The sequence below is a fragment of the Strix uralensis genome, chromosome 7, assembly GCF_047716275.1.
Source record: "Strix uralensis isolate ZFMK-TIS-50842 chromosome 7, bStrUra1, whole genome shotgun sequence".
In the NCBI taxonomy this organism is placed as follows: Eukaryota; Metazoa; Chordata; class Aves; order Strigiformes; family Strigidae; genus Strix; species Strix uralensis.
The window spans coordinates 36,385,627-36,407,426 of record NC_133978.1 but is presented as its reverse complement, the minus strand read 5'-3'; the positions used below and the strand labels follow the sequence as shown (position 1 = coordinate 36,407,426).

At 37.9% G+C, this 21,800-nt stretch overlaps 1 protein-coding gene across 5 annotated transcripts; it reads left to right on the top strand.

Annotated features, from left to right (window-relative positions):
* The first annotated feature begins 206 nt into the window (after window positions 1–206).
* On the top strand, window positions 207–21,136 carry TIAL1 (TIA1 cytotoxic granule associated RNA binding protein like 1). Of its 5 annotated transcripts, none has more exons than XM_074875408.1 (12): window positions 207–539; window positions 7,320–7,416; window positions 10,783–10,932; window positions 11,242–11,296; window positions 11,607–11,694; window positions 13,595–13,670; window positions 16,875–16,983; window positions 17,285–17,380; window positions 17,467–17,551; window positions 17,842–17,965; window positions 18,446–18,585; window positions 19,528–21,136. In XM_074875408.1, the coding sequence occupies exons 1-12, from the start codon at window positions 511–513 to the stop codon at window positions 19,643–19,645; spliced, it is 1,167 nt and encodes a 388-aa protein (XP_074731509.1). In that variant the 5' UTR covers window positions 207–510; the 3' UTR covers window positions 19,646–21,136. The 5 variants fall into 5 exon arrangements, with proteins under 5 accessions (XP_074731509.1, XP_074731510.1, XP_074731511.1 ...); XM_074875409.1 differs by having other exon boundaries at window positions 210–539; window positions 10,834–10,932; XM_074875410.1 differs by lacking the exon at window positions 207–539 and adding an exon at window positions 3,758–4,469.
* The last annotated feature ends 664 nt before the right edge of the window (window positions 21,137–21,800 follow it).

Here is a 21,800-nt window from a genome sequence, read left to right as displayed (position 1 = left end):
TCCGCGGCCGCCCGGGCCCGGCCCCCCGCGGCGGGGAGGGCCGCGGGCCGCCGCGCCGCCCGGCCGACCCCCGCCAGGCACGCCGGGAGCGGTAGTTTCTTCCCCGCGGGCCCGCGGGGCGGTGCGCGGCCGTGAGGACTACAGCGCCCAGGAGGCCGGTGGGCCCCGCTCGCCGCCCCGCCGCGCTCTGCCCCTCAGCGCCTACGATCCCCAGCGCGCTCCGCGGCGCGGCGGCGGGGACCGGGAAGGAGAATCCGGTCCGAGAGGGAGCGGGCCGGCGGGGCGCGGCTGCGCAGAGCGCGGCTTCCTGAGTGTCTGGTGGCGGCGGCCATTTTGTGGTGCTTCTTCCCTCTCCTGTTCGGGCTGCGGTGTCGGGACCTGGCGAGGGGGCGAGACGGAGCGGGGGGAGCCGGGGCCCTCACCCTCACCTTCCCTTCGCCTCCCTGCGCGGCGGAGCCCCCCTCCGGCGCTGCCCCCGGGTGCGGCTGAGAGCGGCGCTCGCCCACCATTATGGAAGACGACGGGCAGCCCAGGACCCTGTGAGTGGGGAGGGGACCGCGGGGGAGCCGCGGGGCTGAGGGGGGGGCGGGGGGTGTGCTCCGGGGGTGGGGAGTGATCCCCGGCGGGCCCTGGGCGGAGAGGGGCGGAGAGGGCCGGGCCGGCGGCGGGGCGAGGCGGGGAGGGGGATGCGCTCCCGGAGGCGTGCGTGGCCGGGCCGCGGTGGGGGCGGGGAGCCGCGGGCCGGGCGGGTGCGTGGAGAAGCGAGGGGGAGTGGGGCCGGGGCGGCGGGCTCGGGGGTCCCGGGGGAGCGCGGGGAGGCGGCGGGCGGGAGCGGAGCGGAGGGTGCTTGAGGAGACAGAGTGTGAGGGAGGGACGGGGAGCGGGGTCCGGAGCTGGCCGAGGGGAGGGGAGAGGAGACCGGGCGGCGCGGGAGAGCGCAGCTGCCAGCGGCGGGGACTGGGAGGGCGCAGGCTTGGCGTGGCACCGATTCGGGGCGAAAGCGGGGGAAACCGGGGCTGCCGACGTGCTGGCGAGGGGGCTCGGGGTGTAACTCGGTCCATATCCAGTGCCGGGGGTGAGGCGGGGGGGGGCGGGGGGGGTGTGCAGCCCCGCTTGCCCGGCCTGCGGGGACAAGCCTTTCCCGGGGCCGGGTCGCCCGGCCCGAGGGTCCCCCTCAGAGCGGGGCCGGCGTTAGGGAAGTTCTTTGTGTTCTCCCTGCGGTGGGTGGGATGGGGATCGCCGCAAAGCGAGACTCTCTGGAGCGGGCAGATAGGAAAAATTGTTTTTCCCTCCAGTTAATGTTATAGTGTGGCTCAATAGCAGTCTCTTGGGCCCTGGCAAAAGGAATAACTGTGTGTCGGCCGTGTCTCTCTAGGCAGTGTTTAGTTAGTTGCTGGCTGTCATCTGTTTTCTGTTTAAAAATATAAATTTGAGAGTTTTTTGGTTGCTGTTGAGTTCTTTTCGACTCTGCAGGTATGGTTTTGATGGGTTTTCTTTGTCCTATTACTTGGGGGGGGGGGGGGAGGAGCGGGGGGCTAGTATGTATGGTCAGGCACTTGAGAGCACATAATTCTGTTGTTGATTATTATAACTAGTTCATAGGTTTTCAGTTTCCAGTTGCCAAAAGATGTTACGTGCGGTATGAACAGTTTAGTGTTCGGGCTGTCCACATAAGAAAGGCAGTCCCAGCAGTGCAGCGTTCAGGCTGCCCATATGAGAAACACAGCTCAAGACAGTGCAAATGAAATCTTTGTCTGTTTAGTTTTTGGGACAGCAGCCTTCAGAAAGGCTTTCCAAGATAATTTGGACTGAAGGCCACTTTAAAGAAACTACTGAAACAGAGTAAAACATCCCTGAATTTTGTTTCCACTACCAAAATGATGACTTGGCATTTAGGGCTTTTCAAGGCAATTTGTGTTTTTTCTCCTTGCTATGTTGCAAAAGTTCTTTTAACTTGTTTATGGTGTAGTATAAGTACTTACTCAGTCCGTGCTCCCTAAGATGAATAGTTTAAATAACTATATCTTAAATGCTTTTTCTGTTGACTCCCCGAATGGTTTGAGTTTACTTGGCCCTGATAGTGGATGTAGTTTTCAGAGTGTTGCTTTAGAGTGAGAGGAGGGAAAAGGGCAAAGTTACACAGCGTTTTTACTCAGCTTTATTTTCAAGGTTCTTCTCTTCCTGGGTCTTTTTTTTAAAATAAGTGCTATGTCTAGACTAAGTTTTAAAGTGTTCTTTTATATCTAGACTAAGTTTTAAAATGCTTTTTACTGCTCACTAGTTTTGGTGCTACGTTGGGAGTGGGATCTTCTTACTAACGCATCCATTGATGACCTGACTTAGCCCATAGTCCCTGACAAGGAAGAAATTACGTTTGTACCAAGATGTCTGAAATAGCATCTCTGCAGCTGCCCAAGATGTTTTATTGCACACATGTGACTGTTTAATTTGTCGAACTAATAAACAGCATATACATTAATTTCCTGGTAGTTTTGTAGTGACCACAGTCACGTAGGGTTCCTTTCCTGTAATTATTTGAGGGCTGTTCTCATAGAACACAAAAATTTTGCTGTAGCGTTTCTTACACCTCCCTCTTGTACGCACTTTTATCTGAAGTATTTTTAAATTCAGAATTGCAAGTTGTGTTTTAAAGATTATTATCCTGGGTAATATTTTTCATGTATAGCAGTAATGATCTCTCATATAAATAAAACTCTCTGGCCCCCAAGAACAACTAATACTATTATAAGTTGAACTCCTTGTTTCTGTTTGTTTTTAGCGGGGGCAAGTAAGTGAAGAACAAATTGTTTCTGTAGCTATTTGACCACCTGCCTAAGCACTTGGTTGATAGTTTAAGTGATACCTTATGAATGTCTTTGGTATTTCATTTATTCCGTCAGGAAAGAAAAACAGCCTGTAGGTTAGGAAGGAGGTTTCTTTTTTAACACTTGTAAGCAATTTTTTTAATTATAAGAAGAAAAACACACTTAACCACTGTTCATCTAACATTTATGTCCATCTTAAATATCTCAGAAATAATAATTGTTTCCATTTGCAGTACTTACAGGGCTGTTATGTTGTTTTCAGTCATGATAAGTCGGTCATGAACCTCTGAGAATTCAAAATATTTTCTGAGGCTTAATATAGAAAATAGACACCATTTGCATTTTTATTTCTCACATTTCATAACTAGTAGGCTGTTATAGAAATGTGAAGAATAACATTCAGTGTTTTCTGCCAAAAAGTTTTCCTTATTGCTCTAAACAATTTGAAGATAGCTTGAGAAAGAGAGGCCTTTTTGCAGGATTTGTCACACCCCTCAATTCAAATGTGATACAGAAAATGCACAACGTGTAATTTTTTACCTGGTCCTAAAATGAGCTCTGTGCTTCTGTTTGGTGGGGTCTTTTTGGTTTGGGTTGTTTTTTTTTTTTAATAGAACACTTGAAAGCTCTGTTTTCTGAGTACTGTCAGATCTCCTTCCATCACAAGCTGTATCAAAGTCCTGTTTCTACTTTAAAGTGGAAACTAAACTATCTGAAATCTAATGTGTTGCTAATATTCTCAGCTGTTGCTGATAACCAGAAGAAAAGTGCCAAATTTGTATGTTCTTATTAATAGTTTTAGAAGAAAGTTTGTGAACAGTCACTGAATACCTACAAGTTGTTATATCGTTAGCTTTGCCCTCTTATAAGTGTCATGGAATTTGGGTAGAGTGCGCAGGTAAGACTTCAGCTGTGAACCGGGAGTGGGATTTGCTTCTCTTACACTTCCTTTCAGTTTAGTTCTCTTGTAGAGAATATTGTCTGCTAGTGGAGGCTACAGAGTGGATTTTTCTTGGTATCATTTTATTTCCAGTAGCTCACTAGCACTAAGGCAGAGATGCTACTAGAATTTCTATAGGCTTTTCACCACATCAGTTACCTTACTGCTTATCATACTTTCTTCATTCAAATATGGAATCTGCTGTTTCTTGCATGTTGTCTGTGTGAGTGTGAAAACATATTTACTATCTTTACATAACAAATAGTACATAGGGGAGTTGTGTGGACCTAAAAGTAGTGGCTGTAAATGTCCCTTTCTTCCCTACCTGTCTAGGATACAATAAAAACTTGTTTACCTTCACAAAGAGGATTTTTCTGTTCAAGCCAAAGAGTTTAATTCTAAAACTCATTACTTGCTGATATGTGCTTCTTTTATTCTTTAGATAATTCTACAAGATCTCTGAATTTCAAATACAGTTTGTTATTCTTTGTGTTGTCAGAAGCATTCAAAAGTGTAATATATTGCAATCTATATCAGGAGAGATATATATATATATGGTTTGGGGTTTTTTTGTATGTGCTTATTAATTGGTATTTAAGTGCTTCAAACTTGCAGAAGGGAACAAACACTATTGCCTGTATGCAAAAAGCCACAACTTTTGCTGCCCTGTCACATTAACCAAGACAACAGCCTATAAAAGTATAGTAAGTGCTTCTTCTCTGTTGGGTTTTATAATTTTTTAAAAGTTTGAATAATATATCCTCTAGAATGTAACAAAAAGACTGAAATACCATGCAATAGCATGTTAAAAGCTGTATGTTTTCTTGAGGTGTGATTCTGCTTATTTTGGTTTCATAAAGTAGAATAGAAAATACTATGTTGTGTTATATCATGTATAAATTGAGCTAGAAAGGGGAAAACTGGGTGCACCAATAGGCTGGCTATGTGTGGCAGGTGATTAGCATCAGCTGAGGAAAGTTTTGTGTTTCCAGAAGGTAAGGTTTCTGTTCCTAATGTGTTGAATATATTTCTTAGTTATATAGTATTCAAATGCTGTACACTGCAGATGTTTCCTTGTATGGTTTTTTTTTTTTTAAGTCATCTTTAACTGTACAGAAGGAGGTAATGTTACTGCAACCTACTTCAAGACATGAAAGTAACCATCAAGTCATATTTTTTAGTGTATTGTTTCAAACTTGTAGAGGTTTGTATTCCCTTATTTTCCATGCAGTTCAAGAGATTTGGTTCTCCCTGGATGTCCTTGTTACATGAACCTTTTATTGTGAAGTATTCTCAGTGTATTACTCAAGTTTCAGAGTGTTAGCAACTTGTGAAAGGTATTAATGCCTTCTGACTATGGTAATATTAAACATCAAGGCAGTATTTATCATATACATTTAGAGAATTAATGGACCAGTAGGAGTTTACACCCTATTTGAATCTAGCAATCAGGTGGTCCAGAATTACACTGCTGATTTTTATGAAGAGGCAACCTGTTTCATAGCTAAAGTTTTTAATGCGACATTCTCACTCACAACTGTTTTGATGAAGACATAGTGGTATTGGAAAACCACCTAGTATCTCTTCTAGCACTTAGTGTAACTTATCTTACCTTAATTGGAATAGATTTCTAAGGAATGACTTTTCCTGTCTTTTTTTTTTTGTCAGACTAAGAGGAATTCTTCATATTGCTTTTCAGAGTTCTTGCATTTCCAAAATGCATATTAATGTTATGCAAAAGAGGTTGAGATTCTGTTTTCCTATAGTGTTAATTTGCTCCTTACTGTATCTGATTTTGCAGTAGAAATAATGGAAATAGGACTTCAGTGTGTTTAATTTCATGTCAGTGCTACCAGACAGGTGCTTATATCAGTATGCTGTTAAGGCATGGTGTTAACTAATACTGTTCTACAACATACAAAGGAAACAAGTACTAGTAATAAGTTCACAGCAGTACTGACAATTTATGTGGGAATTCCTACTTGTAATTATATTTTCCATCTGATTTTAGTAGTGTCTGCAAAAGTTAGTATTTCCATTTAAAACTATTAGTGATTTACAGTTTAATCTTGGTGAATGATTAACAAAAATTTAGTTAAGGTTTCAGAAAGAAGGTATGGATAAATGTTTAACTGCTAAGTTTTCAGAACAGAGAATTGAGGAGTCAGTGAGATGGGCGATTTGTCCCGTAACAGGTCGTACAGAATTCTACAGTTTTTAACTTCTTTACTGTGTCCATTTTAATTTTGTTGAAGCTAGATGAAAGTCTAGTTGTCAAGCACAGAAATTACTTTTCAAAAATTTTAAAGGGATGTCCATTAAGCAAAAGTGTGCACTTAAATTGCTGTACTCAAAAGAATTTGGCCTATCCATAGACTAAGAAATGCTGCTTCACGTATATGTTCACTGTAGTGTATTAGCAGCTCAGACTAACTTTAGTTTATGTTTAGTTAGTATTATGACATTCTGCAATAGATCAGAGTAAAATGAATAAAATGTGTATTGTTTCAACAGCTAAATCACAGAAGTTCTGCTCCTGTTATTGGTTGCATTTGAATACTTTGTCTTGACAGGCTTATTTGTAAAGATAATGAATGTCCCTGTGCTTCTGAGTTTTGTTGCTGTAGCAAGCCTTTCTCCTAACTGATCACTTTGTTTACAATTTGATTACAAATAAGTCACTTTTTTTAGAATTAAGCTTTGCATTCATGACTTTCTCAGCCATCTCTGTGACCTGGTTTTACTTTTTGCGAGTGTAAAGTGTAGCATAGAGTATCTAGAAGTAGTTCTACAACTCTGCTATTGGATTTCTGGCTATCTGGGTAAATCTAGGACTCTATCTGAACTTGATAGGTATTTCAAAACTTGGAATTATTTCTAAAGTTTTATAAATAAAAAAAATCAGGAAGTATGGGTGATATTAAAATAACACTGCCAGAATTTTGGGGAGCTTTAGGGAGGTGGTAGCTGTTGATATAGATGCTGTGCAGAGCATTCCCATGGCATAATGCTGCATAAATTGCCTTGCCTATTGGTGAGTGGGCTGGTTTTCCAAATGTTCAGGAAAACAGGAAAATTGAGTTGGTCGCTTGCAAGGCAGCACAGTTTATGTCTGTTAGCTACTACTGAACTAAGAGGAGTTCGATGTGGGTTCGTACCCAGATTCGGAAGTAGTCTTGATTAGATGCTCAGTGGGAAGTGCAACTTAAAACATCTTTGCCCAGTTGGTTGCTTGTTCTACCCAGTATTCTCGAGCAATGTTCTTCCTGCTTTGGACAGTTAGTTCTCTGCCAAAGAAATGATTGGCACTAGATATCAGTGTCCAGTATTATGTCTGAATCAAGCTTCATGTTCTCAGTTGTGCGGCCAACTTTATAATTTAGAAGCTCCATGAATGCTGCATTAAAACGATACCATGAAATTTCTAAACACTGCCTTTAAGATACCTGGGATATTTAAAGGGAGATTTTTCATAGTCATTTAAGATTTTAAATTACATTTGAAAAGATGAAAATTTCTGGTTTAAAATGTTGGTTTTTTGTTTCCTTGTGTAGCTATGTAGGAAACCTCTCCAGAGATGTGACTGAAGTTCTTATACTTCAGTTATTCAGCCAGATTGGACCATGCAAAAGCTGTAAAATGATAACAGAGGTAAGGCCTTCCACATGCGGGGGGGTAGCAAATATAAAGTAACTTAGGATAAAGTTGTGCAAAATAAATGGAGTTGGGGGCTTCTTTTGACATTACCGGTAGTGGGTTTTTTAGGTTGATTGTGTCTGGCTTTGGGGATAACCTTTTGCAGAAGAGACCTTTTGTTGTATACAGTCCTGTACTTTTGCCTGTAGCCCTGCCATACCTTTTACCAGCTGATGATGACATTCCACTTTCATATAAAAGATTGTTACCCCCTCTTTTCAGAACCACATTGTTCTGATGATCAGAAACCTTATTGTTTCAAGTGTTATTCATGGCTATTTTGTACATTTTTCACTTTATTTGAACGTGAGCCTCAGTAATTCTTTTCCCTCTCAAATAAATGCTTCTTCACTACGGATGAAAAGTAAAAAATCCTTCAAAATAAGTTTTACTCTTCCTGAGCCTCTTCTGTGCCAGTGCAAGTTGCACCAGTCTGTTCTTAAATTAATTTTTTCTTGAAACAAAGTGACAGAATTTCCATAGTATTCCAGATAAGGTCTTTTGTACAAAGTGTTGGTAAGTATTAATACTTTCTTCTCTGTTGTAAATACTTAAACTGTGATACGTTTAGGGTCGGTAGCTATGTCTGTCATGTCATTGACGCATCCTAGGTGACTTTCACTGTCTAATATTTTTCCTTCCTTCTGCATTTATAACTGAAACTTTGAGCAGTCAGGGACTAATTGGAACCTTTGCTAGGTTTAATCTTTGGCTCTTCAACTGTGGTTTTCTGTGTGCTCTTCCTACGTCTTACTACTCTTGTGCTTCATACTAATTTGTAATTACAGATTTCCTGAGTACAGTCACATTAATTTTTTGTCAAGATTGTTACTGAAAGTATTAAAAGGCAAGTCTTGCAACCAAACTTCTTTAGGAACACTACTAGTAACTCCTCTGTGGTATTCTTTTCCTTTCAATGTGACTCACTGCTTTTTTGTTTTTCAGCTGCTTATTATCCACCTGATGCTTGTTTAATTTCTTCTCATCTTTGTCTTAACTAACAATTTCCCATTTGGCACTTTATTAAATCTTTTTAGTGAAGATAAGAGCTCTGCCACATTTTCTGTAAGTTTATTGAAGAAAGATAACTAAACAGAAGGATAACAGAGCACAGTTGTTAGTTTTTCTCTGAAGAAACAGCTTTGATTGTCATATGCTCTTCAGAAATAAGGTACTGCTGCTCCAGCCTTCAGCTGATCGAGAGATGTTAGCATCAGTTTGATTTCTTGAGAACCAGATGAGAAATTCCAACACTCATTTTACCTTGATTTAGACTTTGTGGTTTTAAGATCTTGCATAAGCATAGAAATAACAAGTGAGACATCTTTATAAAATAAGTAGATAAACAAAAAGCTACTTGCAGCTGTATTCAGTCGTACGGAGGTGAACGTACTGGGCTGACCTCAGCACCTGTCACCAAGCAGTCAGCAAGTGCAGGTTGGATTCTAGGCCGGAGCTGGCCTGCAGCTACAGCGCTCTTAACTGTCAGAGTACCTGTCCGTGCTGTCCATCCTTCTCATCAGGGTGTTGTAAACTTTTCAGAGGCACTGAGTTACGTTTAAGTGGTTATTACCACCATCGGTTAAGCTTATACCTGAATGTTCTAAAAACTTTTGTGGTGTTTTTTTTTCCCCCCCCTCTTTAGCCAGGTGTATCAACTGTTTGCTTGCTCTCTTTTCCATTTATAGAATATGTGACATGAACATGCCAAGTGTTTAGAGATTTCAAGTATTTATTTTGGGGGTGTATAATAGTGATGGGGTGGTATGACTAGCATTTACAGATACTTTGAACACCTAAAGATCTGGGCATCTGCAAAAGAGGCCCTTCTCATGCTCAGACAAGTTCTTACTGTTAAAGAAGACCTCCCCACGATCTAAAAGTAAAGTTTTACTTCAGTTGAAGCATAAACTATACTAAATCTGCCCAAAATCCCATTTAAATGGGTTTCCCAAATCTTGTTTTCATTGCAGCGGGAAAGTAGTATGGGAAGAGGGGTGAATTAAGGCTTGCTCTCCTGGGGCATCTGGGGTGAATGTGCTTTTAAGCACTGCATGGCTGTTGTGACTTAAACTCTTTTTTTTTATGATCTCAGGTATATTTTCTCTCGTCTGTTCATTTTGCATCAGTTAGAGACACCTAGTAATGACAGTGTTTAGAAGGATGATTTCAGACTACTTGATCGTTTTGGTATATAAAGGCCTTGTGATCAGTTCAACTGTTAGATCTTAATAGCTTCCCTTGTTCAGGTGTAGACAGAACTATGTTTGAAGATGTACCATCCAGAATTAGAATTTCTTTGTCCATATAAGCGTGTGTGAAATCTGAGAAGTTAAATAGTAAAACTGGTAAAGGCCTACTTATAACTTGTGTTAGAGCTATGCTCTGCCTGACACTTGGGGAGGTTGATATGCAAGAATACTGATGCCAAAGCAGTTTCTTTACATGCTAGACCCTTGCCTGTCCATGAGAGAAATTATTTGTTTAGTTCAATATTAGTGTTTATCATCTTTTGGTCCATGTACCTGCAGAGTTGTTGATGTAGATATTTTGGTGTAAGGCTCCGGTTTTTGTACTCGTTACATCTTTTAGGCAGAGTAAATCCAATGTTAAAGTTGGCATTCTAATCATCACTTCCACTTGATCAACTTTTCTGAAGACTTTTGCATTCTTTGCACTTAATACTCTGGCACATTTAATACTTGAGTGAGCTTTGTTTGTCGTATTTTTAAAGGTGATTCCATAGGCCATCCTACAAAAACAGTTTATACCCAAGATGTAACAGAGTAACAATGAATTGATGAATATCTTTTCCCGCAGTGAAATTCATTTTGAGTCATTTTAAAGGGATGTTTCCCAGTTGCTGGGTATAACATTTTTCACTTGAGACACAGAATATGCAACTTCTAGGTTGCTGTCTGCTAGTGATTTTCAGGCAAGTAGAAGGAAAGACTTCTGAAGTAGGAGGAGAGAGAAAATTGAAGAAAATGTATCTGGGGAACAGACCTTTCAAGCTTTGAGTACATATATGAGGCAGAAGACCATTTTTGTTCTTCTCTCCATTCTTCCCCTTTTTTCCTCGCTTCCATCCAGTCTGCAGATCACTTGTCTGGTAGTTGAGTTATTTTTAGTTCAGTAAACAAAGTACTGAGCCATCGCACAAATTAAACTACACATCAGAAATTGCTAGACCTTTAATAAAAAGTCCATCTTAATTCTTGCATTTAAGTGTAATGTCAAAGGCTATTTCATAAATCTAATGCAAATCATTCTTAAAGTTTCTAGCTATAAGTAATATATTTTCCTGGATTTTCTTCTCAGCAACCCGATAGCAGAAGGGTCAACTCTTCTGTTGGATTTTCTGTTTTGCAGCATACAAGCAATGACCCTTATTGCTTTGTGGAATTTTATGAACACAGAGATGCAGCTGCTGCATTAGCTGCTATGAATGGGAGAAAAATTTTGGGAAAGGTAAGTTGCTTACATTGTAATTTTAGATTTACGGAATATAGGTTGTGTAAAAAATATTAATAAAACTGTGGGGCATTCATTTTGTTGAAGATGTTTACCAAGCTTAAATATTGTTAGAATAATATTTTTAAATATTGATTTTTAAAAAAGTTTTGTTTATGAAACATACTGTTTGTGATGTGCTAATTATTACAATGTTTTATATCGAATGATGACTTGTAAACATTGACAGTTGTAACCCACCCTTGAATGAACTTATAAAGTGTAAGAATGTTGTGAATTTATACCACATCTTATACTTATTTTCAGGAGGTCAAAGTAAACTGGGCAACAACACCAAGTAGCCAGAAAAAAGATACATCCAGTAAGTAAAGTAATGCCACAGTATCACTTCTACACAAATACTTCACAACGTGGTAATAATTTGTCATAAATGCATTTAAACATAACTTTTCTCCTTCCCATCTTGTGTTTAATAGAATTTTGCAAACTAATTCTTCTGTTTCTGCTTTACAACTGGGGAAACTGGAGTGGACAGATTAAATTGCTGCTGCTCATCAAATGGAATCCTGGGCGTTCCTGGTTCCCAGTGCTGTGTGCAGAGCATCACTTTCTCAGGAGTTGAAATTTTAGATAGCAGTTAAATATTTGATTAGTAAATTATTTATTTTCAGATCACTTCCATGTGTTCGTTGGGGATTTAAGTCCAGAAATAACAACAGAAGACATCAAGTCAGCATTTGCTCCTTTTGGTAAAATATCGTAAGTATCATAATAAACATTTCCAATATCAGTTAGAAAATATGACAGTGAAAATTTGTTTCTGAGTTGAAATGTTATTTCTTTTTATATTATGTTTCTGATGTTAATTTCCTCATGTTGGGTGGGCAGTAAAGGGGGGAGTTATTGTTTCATCTCCGTATCTATCATGATTGTAAATACAGTAATGTAATTGTGCTCTGGTTTTGCTGAAAGCAATGTGCTTTTAACCTAATTTATATGCTAATGTCCTTCAACTTTTTATTAAAATTTAATTACTGTTCCTAAGTGTGACTTTTTGTTGTTCAGAATGTGTACAGATTAGTGACTTGACAACTGGTATATGTTGCATCATCAGTGTATTTTGTATGCATTCATACTGCGTTTCATAGGCAGTATAGAAAACTGGGCAATTAGAATATAATTTTATGAAGCAGCTAATTGAATAACTTGCAAACGTTTTGAAAAAAGCTAATACGAGAATGAAATTACTTTTTTGGATGATAACAGGGGATGAATTAAGATTATAAAATTTAAATGAAAGAATGGTGGATTTACAATATGTGCACATTTCTGCCAGTTAAGAGAATGTTTCTTTAAACTTCTCATAGATAATTCAGGTGATACTAAATCACCTGGTGTTTTAATTGAACCTATTTAATGTCACAAGAATCCTTGAGTGCTAAAGTATGTATGTCCTTAAGAGTACTGCTACAAAAAAAGTCTGTTAATCTTTATCAGTTTATCTTTATAAAAATCTTTCAAAGTTGCACATGAATGTTTTTGTACTACTTTACAGGAATATATTTCTAAGAAAAAAATTCTTATTTTTCTCTTATTCTGTACGCATATTTTTAAATGAATCATAAATCTTATTTCTTACCTCTGCTATTTTGTTTACTTTGCTTTTTGTCTCTTAATGTGGTAAGTAGTACTGTTTTAAAAATCAATTTAAAGAGAATAATTCAGGTTTCTGTTTCTCAATCTATATTTATACCTGAGACCTGCAGTTTTTCTAAAGTCCAAGTCACAATTAAAAGTAATAGCATTCTGGTTATTTTGCAGAATTGCTCATAAGAATGGACAGGATCTTGAAGGCTAACTGCAAGGAACTGTGCACACTGGAACTCAGTTGTAGATTTTTTCTCATTTCTATTTATTCTTATTATACATTATTTATATATACATATTTTAGTATTTACATTTTAACATTCTATATTCAGTGCAGTTCTATATTTCCAATCATTTTAACTTACTCACTAAAATTTCTGTGTAAATTTGTTGTTTTCGTACTGGTGTGCTTAGCATTGTTGTTAGTTTTATTCTCCTTTCTTAAATTTCTGAAAATGTCAATTTTTCAAAATTTACAGCTACCCAAACTCCAAAATGATGGTAGAGAATTGACCAAGAAAAATAAAGAAATCTGTTAACAGGCCATGTATGCCTTTTAATTCCTATTTTTTCCTCTTTTTCGATTTTTTAATATTTCATATATTTTGTATCACTAGGCAGAAGACATTTAACTATTTAGAAAATGCATGGTAAATTAGATAGAATTGTTACAGTAATTTATAGAACAGTAAACCTTAGAGGACCCTAGCCAATAGAATATTAGAAAAGGAAACTTTGTTTCTCTTATACTTCAAATTTGAACCTTCTAGTTTTAGCCAGTATAGGTTATGTGGATAGGTTGCATGTTTATTACATGTTATTTTTTTTGTCCTACTGCTTTTTTCTAACAGGTAAAGAAGCAATAGGGAGAGTTCAGGAATGACTGTAGTTTTAGGGCTAACTGAATTTATAAGAAAAAATTATGCTCACAATACAGTGTGTGTGGTTCCTTTTAGTTTTTATTTTGTAGGTTGTTAATATTACCCTCATATAGCTGTGCTTCTTTTCACAGGGATGCACGGGTAGTTAAAGATATGGCAACTGGAAAGTCAAAAGGCTATGGTTTTGTATCTTTTTATAACAAACTGGTGAGTAATCACAATGTAGATTTAAAATAATTGCCTGTTTTCCACTTCTAGTTTTGCCCCTTTGATACACAGTGAATATATAAACAGACTTTCTCAAGGGAAATAAATTTGCGCATATGGGACAAATTTACTTTAGTCAAAACTTCGGTTATTTATGGTTAAGGATTGAAACGATTCAGGTGGCAGCGGTGCTATGAGAACATTGCAAAAAAAGATTCGAGAGCATTGTGAAAGAAGATTCCTGAACCATGGAAAGCTTGTTTGGGTGTGTTAGGGTTGTTCAGCTTAGTCTAGGGAACCATCTCCTGCAGCGAGTGGGGTGCCTGGTCCAGTCAGTTGTGCTTTGGGTCTCTTGGCTGAGGCACTGCGCCAGGTCCGGCATGGTTCCCCAGGTTAAGGGAGGAGCCCCTGCAGAGCAACATCCTGGAGCCCTTGGCCCTAAGGAGCACAGGGCCATGCTACGTGCCAGGGTCGGGGCTTTGTCAGGTTTTGGTTCATGCCAGAGCTCAGTCTTTGCCTGGACACAGCCAGGTGTGCCATACGCTGGTAGAGCTGCATTTATTGGTTGAGCTCTGCTTCTCGGTAAAACTCTTGGCTGGTCCTTCACTTGAGTTGTTAGAACGTTTTGAAATCTAAGATGGTTCTTTTTATTGAGTAATTAATTTGCAGCGAAGAGTTGATTCTGTATGTCTAAAGCATTTTGCTTATGCATATTGTTAAACTGACAGTTGTTCTCGGTTTTGTGTTGGATGGTGTTACATAATGGATAATGTGTGTATGCTTAGGAAAATGGAGAATGTATGCTTAGGAAAACACTTCTGACAAGTGACTAGTATCCCTTTCTGATACAGATACTAAAGGTGTTATTTGTAGGATTTAATCAGTATAGTACTGATAAAAATAGTGCTGTGCCCTACCATTTATAGCAATACAATTGACTCAACAAATAGTTCTTGGTATTTTTGAAGTTAAATGCTCGACAGCGTAAGAAATTTTTGAAAATTATTGGGAAAATTGAGCTGTATGTCTTTAGAGATACGTTTAGGATATCATAGGGAAACTTGTAAACAGTTTTCCTTAAAATATTTTGCATAGGAAAAACACAGTTGAGGATTTTAGGCATATAAGCCTGTTTAAGTCCTACATGTCAAGACTCTTTTTCTATCTTCTGTAACAGTTATCTGAATCTTAATCAGAAGTCGGTATTTTTTTTCTTCAGATTTGCAGATGCCATAAGACACTACAATTGAATGCCTTGATTTAGTATATTTCTCCATTTATTTTGTGCTGCAGCTCAAATAGGCAAGAGGAATAGATGTCTTATTTCCTTGTACCCCTCTTTCCTTATCATATGGTTACATTTGGTTTCTGTGACCATAGGGATCTGTTGTAATGGTCTTATGGAATGCGAGTTACTGGATTCTTTGAAGACTGAGCCATAAAACCATCAATTTAAAAGCTGTATTCATTCTGCAAAATGAATGCATAAATTCTAAATGTAATACTAAAAAGTACTTCTAAAATTTTATATCCTAATTACTGTTCATTCAACCAGTGTCTGCACCTATAGGGTTATGGCATGACCATCCTGAGCTGGTAGTATTAGGCCTGTTTTTCAGCATTTATTGTCATCCTGCTAGATTTGGGGAAGTGGAATATGCTCCCAGACTTAAGGTACTCCAGCCTGAGGTCTTAATGTACACCACAGTTAGGAGAAAATTAAACTTCTACATTGAACTGGAACAGTTATGGCATGGGCTCTGTTCCATTTTCATCACAGCTATGATCCTCAAGACTGGCAGCAAGATTGATTAGAGCTAGTTTCCTTTCCTAGTCAGTTTGTAACTTATTTTTTGGGAATAAGGGTGCTTGAATAAGCTTTTTTTTTTATTGTCTGGTGGTTTGTTTTTGTCTCTTTTTTTTTTTTACTGGTCATCTCTCATAATTTCTTTTTTGTATTTATGTATTGGCTTCAAAATGAGCACTCTGTAATTAAAACTTAGGAGGATAGAGGTGCTGAGTGATTTGAGTTTGAGATGAGTCTGTTACAGCTGGAAGCTTTCAGTGTGAGGCAGGACACTGCTAACCACTTACCTTTGACTTGTCCCTGTGTTCTTTTTGTCCCTTGTGCTTGGTGTTTTCTGTCTTAAGCTTTGTGCCCTTGGAAAAGCATTTCAGACATACATACTATTTCCTGTGCCTCTCGTCTATCAAAGCGATTGGGGAAAAATTTGCTTCTCGCAAGTGTTAGCGGATTTACCCCTTGTTACTACAAGTTTCTGCTTATAACGTGAACTTAAAGATTGTCTTCTAATCCGTGCTCAAGCTAAGTTAAGCCACGTGGGCCATGGACTCTTGTCTGTGTGTTCATACAAGGACTTTAATATTTAGAGAACTTATAAAGCAGTCTATGCTCAGACATATATTGCATGCCTCCAGAGGGCAGAAGGGAGGATGGTGTGGGGGGTGTCCAAGTAATAAATAAAAGGAAACTTATACGCTCAGTCTATTTGTGTATCAGCATTACAGGTTCTTAGTACCTATCATTCAGCCTTCCCAAAACTTAGGATTTTTCTACCTAAACTTGGCCTGTTAAGTTGAGTGCCTATTAAGATTCTGAAAAAACACATTCAGATCTTATTATGCAATAACACATACTGCGTGGTATAAACATTACCTGAGTTACAGCTGAGAAATTTTTCAGTGAGGGATTTTTATGATTAAAAATTCTTCCTGACTTGTCATCTGTTACTGTTAGATATACTTCTGTATTGTATTTTTAATACAGTCAGTTGGCAAAATAATTTGATTTTTTTATATATATAATTAAAATTATAATTGTTTTGTTTCAGTAATTGCTTCTAGCATCCGTATGACCTTTGTACTTTTTTGCGCAGCCTTCAGATACTCTAATACAGATGCTTGTTGTGTGAAGGTGTATATATGTGTGATTGTAGCCGGCATCTGATCTGTGTGTAGGAAATAGAGATGAGAAGAAGGTTTTACCAAATCACTCTGTAACTGATTGGCTTCGGGTTACTTCGGTTTTGGCTGCTTGCTGTGGTTGTTCTGAATTTCGTATAATTTTAGTACTGTTAATTGGTTTTGTCAACAGAATTAACTGACAACCAGGTCTTTCATAGAAGTAGACTTGTACAAACTTCTTGTTTGGATGTGTTATAATCTTTATTTTAATCTCTTTAGGATGCAGAAAATGCTATTGTACACATGGGAGGCCAGTGGTTGGGAGGCCGTCAGATCAGAACTAACTGGGCAACACGGAAACCACCAGCCCCCAAAAGTACACAAGAAAGTAAGACCTTCAAGTAATGCTATGTTGTGTTTGCTCTCTTGCACATCACTGTTCAATGGAGAGATAAAACAATGTTGTCAAAATCATGTCACTTAATTACATATCTAGCTTGACTTCCAGATCTTAAAGAATAGAATTTTTTTTGGTATATTATTTCAACGTAGTGGTGGCATTACTGGTCTATCATAAAATATCGAATGTGTTTGTTTAATGTAGAATTCATACTTTGTACAAGGTAAGTATCTGGGACTCTGTGGTTACAGTTAGTCTACTGCTTAAAAACAGCATTTTCTCTTTATAGATAATACAAAACAATTGAGATTTGAAGATGTAGTAAATCAGTCAAGTCCAAAAAATTGTACTGTGTATTGTGGAGGAATTGCCTCTGGTCTAACAGGTACGATTTGTTTTATTGCTTTTTTTATTATGGAAGCTTTTTGGACACCAAAATGGTAACTAATTCAAAAACATTGTATGTTGTAGATCAACTTATGAGACAGACTTTTTCACCATTTGGACAGATTATGGAAATAAGGGTGTTTCCAGAAAAAGGTTACTCATTTGTCAGGTATGGACAGAGAAAAAAGAAAATCTCTGATTTTTGTTAATGTGGTAATGTTTAATCTTTCTGTAATTTCACTTGTTTGAACTTCTGCTGATATATTAAAAGCTGTTGCCGTATGTTCATAGAAAAATTTGGAACTTTTAAAAGTGGCCACCAATCTTTTTACCTGAGAAGATGAATATCTGTGAAAGCAGATCTTTTTCTCTGGATTTCCTGTATGTATGGAGTCACTGTTTTTTAACAATCAGGTGAAAGTACTATAAAGCATAACATTAGTTTGTTTTTACATTTAGATTTTCAACCCATGAAAGTGCAGCACATGCTATTGTTTCAGTTAATGGAACCACAATTGAAGGACATGTTGTTAAATGTTATTGGGGTAAAGAATCTCCTGATATGACAAAAAACTTCCAACAGGTAACTGTGCTTTAACCTTTTCGTTGTATTGCCAAAGCAATTGTGTATATACCTGTAATGCCTTCCCAGTTATAATAGCTAAATTTTGTGGTATAGTTCTTACAAAATTCCATCTTCTGTCTCAGTTATGTTCCAGTTGTTCCTCAAATTGGGCTAGTGATTTTGATGGAATATCTGTTACTGTCTTCTGGATATGAGTCGAGATAGGGAGAAACTGAGGTAATTCTCATTCTTGCTAGTTCACTAACTGCAGACTTAGATGACTATCCAACCAAATATTCTTTGGTATTTCAAACGCACACAAGTATGTTTTTCAGTACAAGGCTCTAATTAAGTCACAGTGATGTTGTATTTTTCTGATCTCATTATTGCTCGTTTTAGCCCTGTGATCAATGTAGCCAAAAATTTTGCCTTCAGCAGCACAAAAGGAACATAATCCATCTCTAGAACCTGAAGTACTGTGAATTATTCTCTCCTTAGGTGGATTACAGTCAGTGGGGGCAATGGAGTCAAGTATATGGAAATCCACAACAATATGGTCAATATATGGCTAATGGGTGGCAAGTACCATCATATGGAATGTATGGCCAAGCATGGAATCAACAGGGTTTTGGAGTAGAGTGAGTAACTGTATTTAATTTTTTAGAATTTTCCAAGAATGTTATATATCTGAGTTTCAGGCTCATTTGGTTCAAGGATTGCACAAGGTTTCACACCTTAAGTGGACTCCTGCGTGCTTGAAGGTTATGTTTAATGAGTACCCGGGACCAAAAAATGGGCTGGGTCACTGTGACGTGTACTCGATATGCACATTTTATGTGTGTGGGTGTTTTGAGACTCAAGGCACAAAGATGACTTCTGTGGTAGAGTTTTGGATGGTGGTCTGTCTGATACCTAAAAATTTTCTGAATTCCGACTTGAGGTGATGAATACTGGAGAGTCTGAGCCAGGTAGCCCAGGTATTTGTCAGAAGGGCTCATAGCGCTGGAGAGGAAAAACTACATACTGACATTTTAACTGGTGCAGTTTCAGAATCTGGGTGGGCTTTTAATACTTGATCTCTTGAAGACTGAAGTCTTCACAACAACTTTTTGTTTTAACATACTTTTAAAATAACTGTTTACATAATTCTTCATTATCTTTTGCCAATTAAACATATTAAGCCCTGATAAACCTATCACTGGTAGCCATGCCAATTAGGCGTTGGGAATTGTTTGCGTTTCTGCATCACTGATGTTGACTTACAGCCACCTGCCTACATACATGCCTTTGGAGGCGGTTGTCCTATGCAACCAGTACCCAAGGTTTGTGGGGCTTTGTTTTTCTTTTTCTTAAAATGCTTATGATATTTTCAAGAATCGCGCGTTGTATCGCTTAACCTGAAATACTCGTTAAAGAGAGGAAGAAACGGTTCTATTTGGGTATGAACAGTAGTATAGAAAGCATGTTTTTATGTTCTTTTTTTAGTCTGTTGTCTTGTAAATAACTTGACTAGCTTGCATGATTTTTTTTTTTCTTTTTTTCCCTTTCCTTTTTTTTTAACCATTCTGTTTCTTTTTAAGCCAATCTCCATCTGCTGCCTGGATGGGTGGATTTGGTGCTCAACCTGCCCAGGGACAAGGTGCTCCTGTAATACCTAACCAAGCTGGATATGGTATGGCAAGCTACCAAACACAGTGAGCTGGGACTCTGTTTAAAAGTGTGTATTTCATGATAGGCTGCAGTTTCCAGTGACATTCTGAAGACTGGAATGTAGACAATGAAAAAAGAAAATATTTATTTTAAAAATGGAAATGTTTGGAACCTTTAGCACAGCTTTGCTTTGGTGAAGGACACAAATGTCTTCTAGTTCTGCCTTTTTAAGTTTTTGTTCATGATGGATATGAACATGTTTTTCTTTGTGTACAAAAATTAAAAATAAAGTCAATAAAGACAATTCTGACTACAAATTTTGATATAGTAGGAGAAATGGCTAATGAATTTGATCTTTAGCTTACCATTCCATTTTTTGTTCTGTCTTCAGTGTTTTATATCACTGTGCTTTTTAAGAGAAATGACATTGAAAAACAGCAAGTTGCTTTTAGTTGAACACACATCCTGAAATAAACTGTGGACCAATCATTACAACCTGCTAGACAGTATTGATTTTTCAAGAAACCTATGGGCATAGCTCAGAAAGTATATGTAGGTCTTGGAATAATTTTTTTAAAAAAATATTTAATTTTTCTACATGCTTAAAGAAAACAGTCTGATACAAGGAGTAGTTCAGTCTAAAATGAAAAACAGTACTGTCTGAGTAATTTCACATTACTTTTACTGTCCACATTCAGGCACACATTAAACTTCTCAGAGCTGGTTTGCTTATTAAGACTGTAGTAATTTGCATTTAATTTTGAGAAGTGAAAACGTTTTTTCAAGTATGTTGTTTGTATTCAAATCAGACAGTCATACTTGTGCTTTTACATAAAGTTTGAAGGCTACACATTGTAAATATTTCATAATTACAGTGTTTCAAAAGCATGCTCGAACATAGAAGTAGCAATGTAATTATTCAAAGTAATACTTAATATACTCTACTGCTTTAAACGCAGTAGATTGACAAGAATGTGCAAGACTGACATTTCCAAAGTTGGCTATTATGTAAAGTTACATAAAGAACTATAACAAAGAGCCTTAATTTTAATTTCATAAATCTTTAATGCATCACCTTTTGGTCATTAGAAATACCAATTTTTTGCTTTACATTATTTGGTATGTAAATACCTTGGTTAACAACCTTGTAAACCTATTTCAAGGTTATTATAAGTTGTATAGTATCTTGAGTGTTTTGAAAAATCTTGATGTTTTTTAAGTCTAGAAATATTTTGCCCAAGAATTTTTTAACAAGATTGTTAAAAACATCTTATTTTAGAGAATATTCAATGTGCCATTTGGTAAATGGAGATGCAGTTGAAACAGTACACTGAGTTGTGACTTATTTTTAATTAAAATTTTTGTCTTTATGGGTGGTTTGCATGTGATGAACCTGTACAGAGGCTGGGTTGTTTGTGTACTGAGTGTGTAAATGGATAAATCATGAAGATGTTTAAATGGTATACTTGGGTTATTTCTGAATTATTTTATGGATACATTGATATAAACTGCCTCAATAAATTTGAAGTTGAAAATGAATGTAAGTTAGATATAAGTACCGTGTCTTACCTGTGACAGCTAGGGGGTGCAGATGTTTCAGCTGTATACTGAAATACACTGAGGCAGGCACAATTTAAAAAAAAAAAAAAAAAAAAAAAGTAGGATTTGCAGTGATAGTTCAGTGAAGCAAACTTGCATTTTTAAAGAAACGGAATGTTTGATTTTAGAGATAATAGTTCTAAAGGAGTGTCTGAGAAGCTGCATATTTTATCTTTTCTGTTTCTTACCATGCAGGTGTTGCAAGTTAGAATAGATTTTGAAATGGAAACTTGCAGTTTTGTTAAACCCAGCCAGGTTGTGCAAATAACTACACCTAATGCTGTAGCAAATCACATGAGGGTTTTTTCCTCCTCTTCTACTTGACATGCTAAATAGTACCTTGACTTTTAGATCAGGTTGAAAGTGAAATATACTGGCAGAGCAATTTAGTCAGTTGGCTCAACTGTACCCAGAGACACTTGTAACTCTGGGCACCTAATGCATGCAATAATGACTGAAGTTAGCGTGGAACCATAAGTGCTTGCGATGACAGAATTGGCCCTTTATCTCCGTTTCTCCTTTATGGTATTTCTCCTTTATGGTATACGTAGTGTTTTTCCGCTCAAGTTAGGAATCTTGTCTACAGGGCTTTTGTTTTTCTATA

Excerpts from the sequence above, each read along its gene's own strand:
- TIAL1 (XM_074875408.1), top strand. The coding sequence starts at position 511 with ATGGAAGACGACGGGCAGCCCAGGACCCT. Across the intron at positions 11,297-11,606 it reads CCAGAAAAAAGATACATCCA|ATCACTTCCATGTGTTCGTT; the intron begins GTAAGTAAAGTA and ends ATTTATTTTCAG. Across the intron at positions 11,695-13,594 it reads GCTCCTTTTGGTAAAATATC|GGATGCACGGGTAGTTAAAG; the intron begins GTAAGTATCATA and ends TTCTTTTCACAG.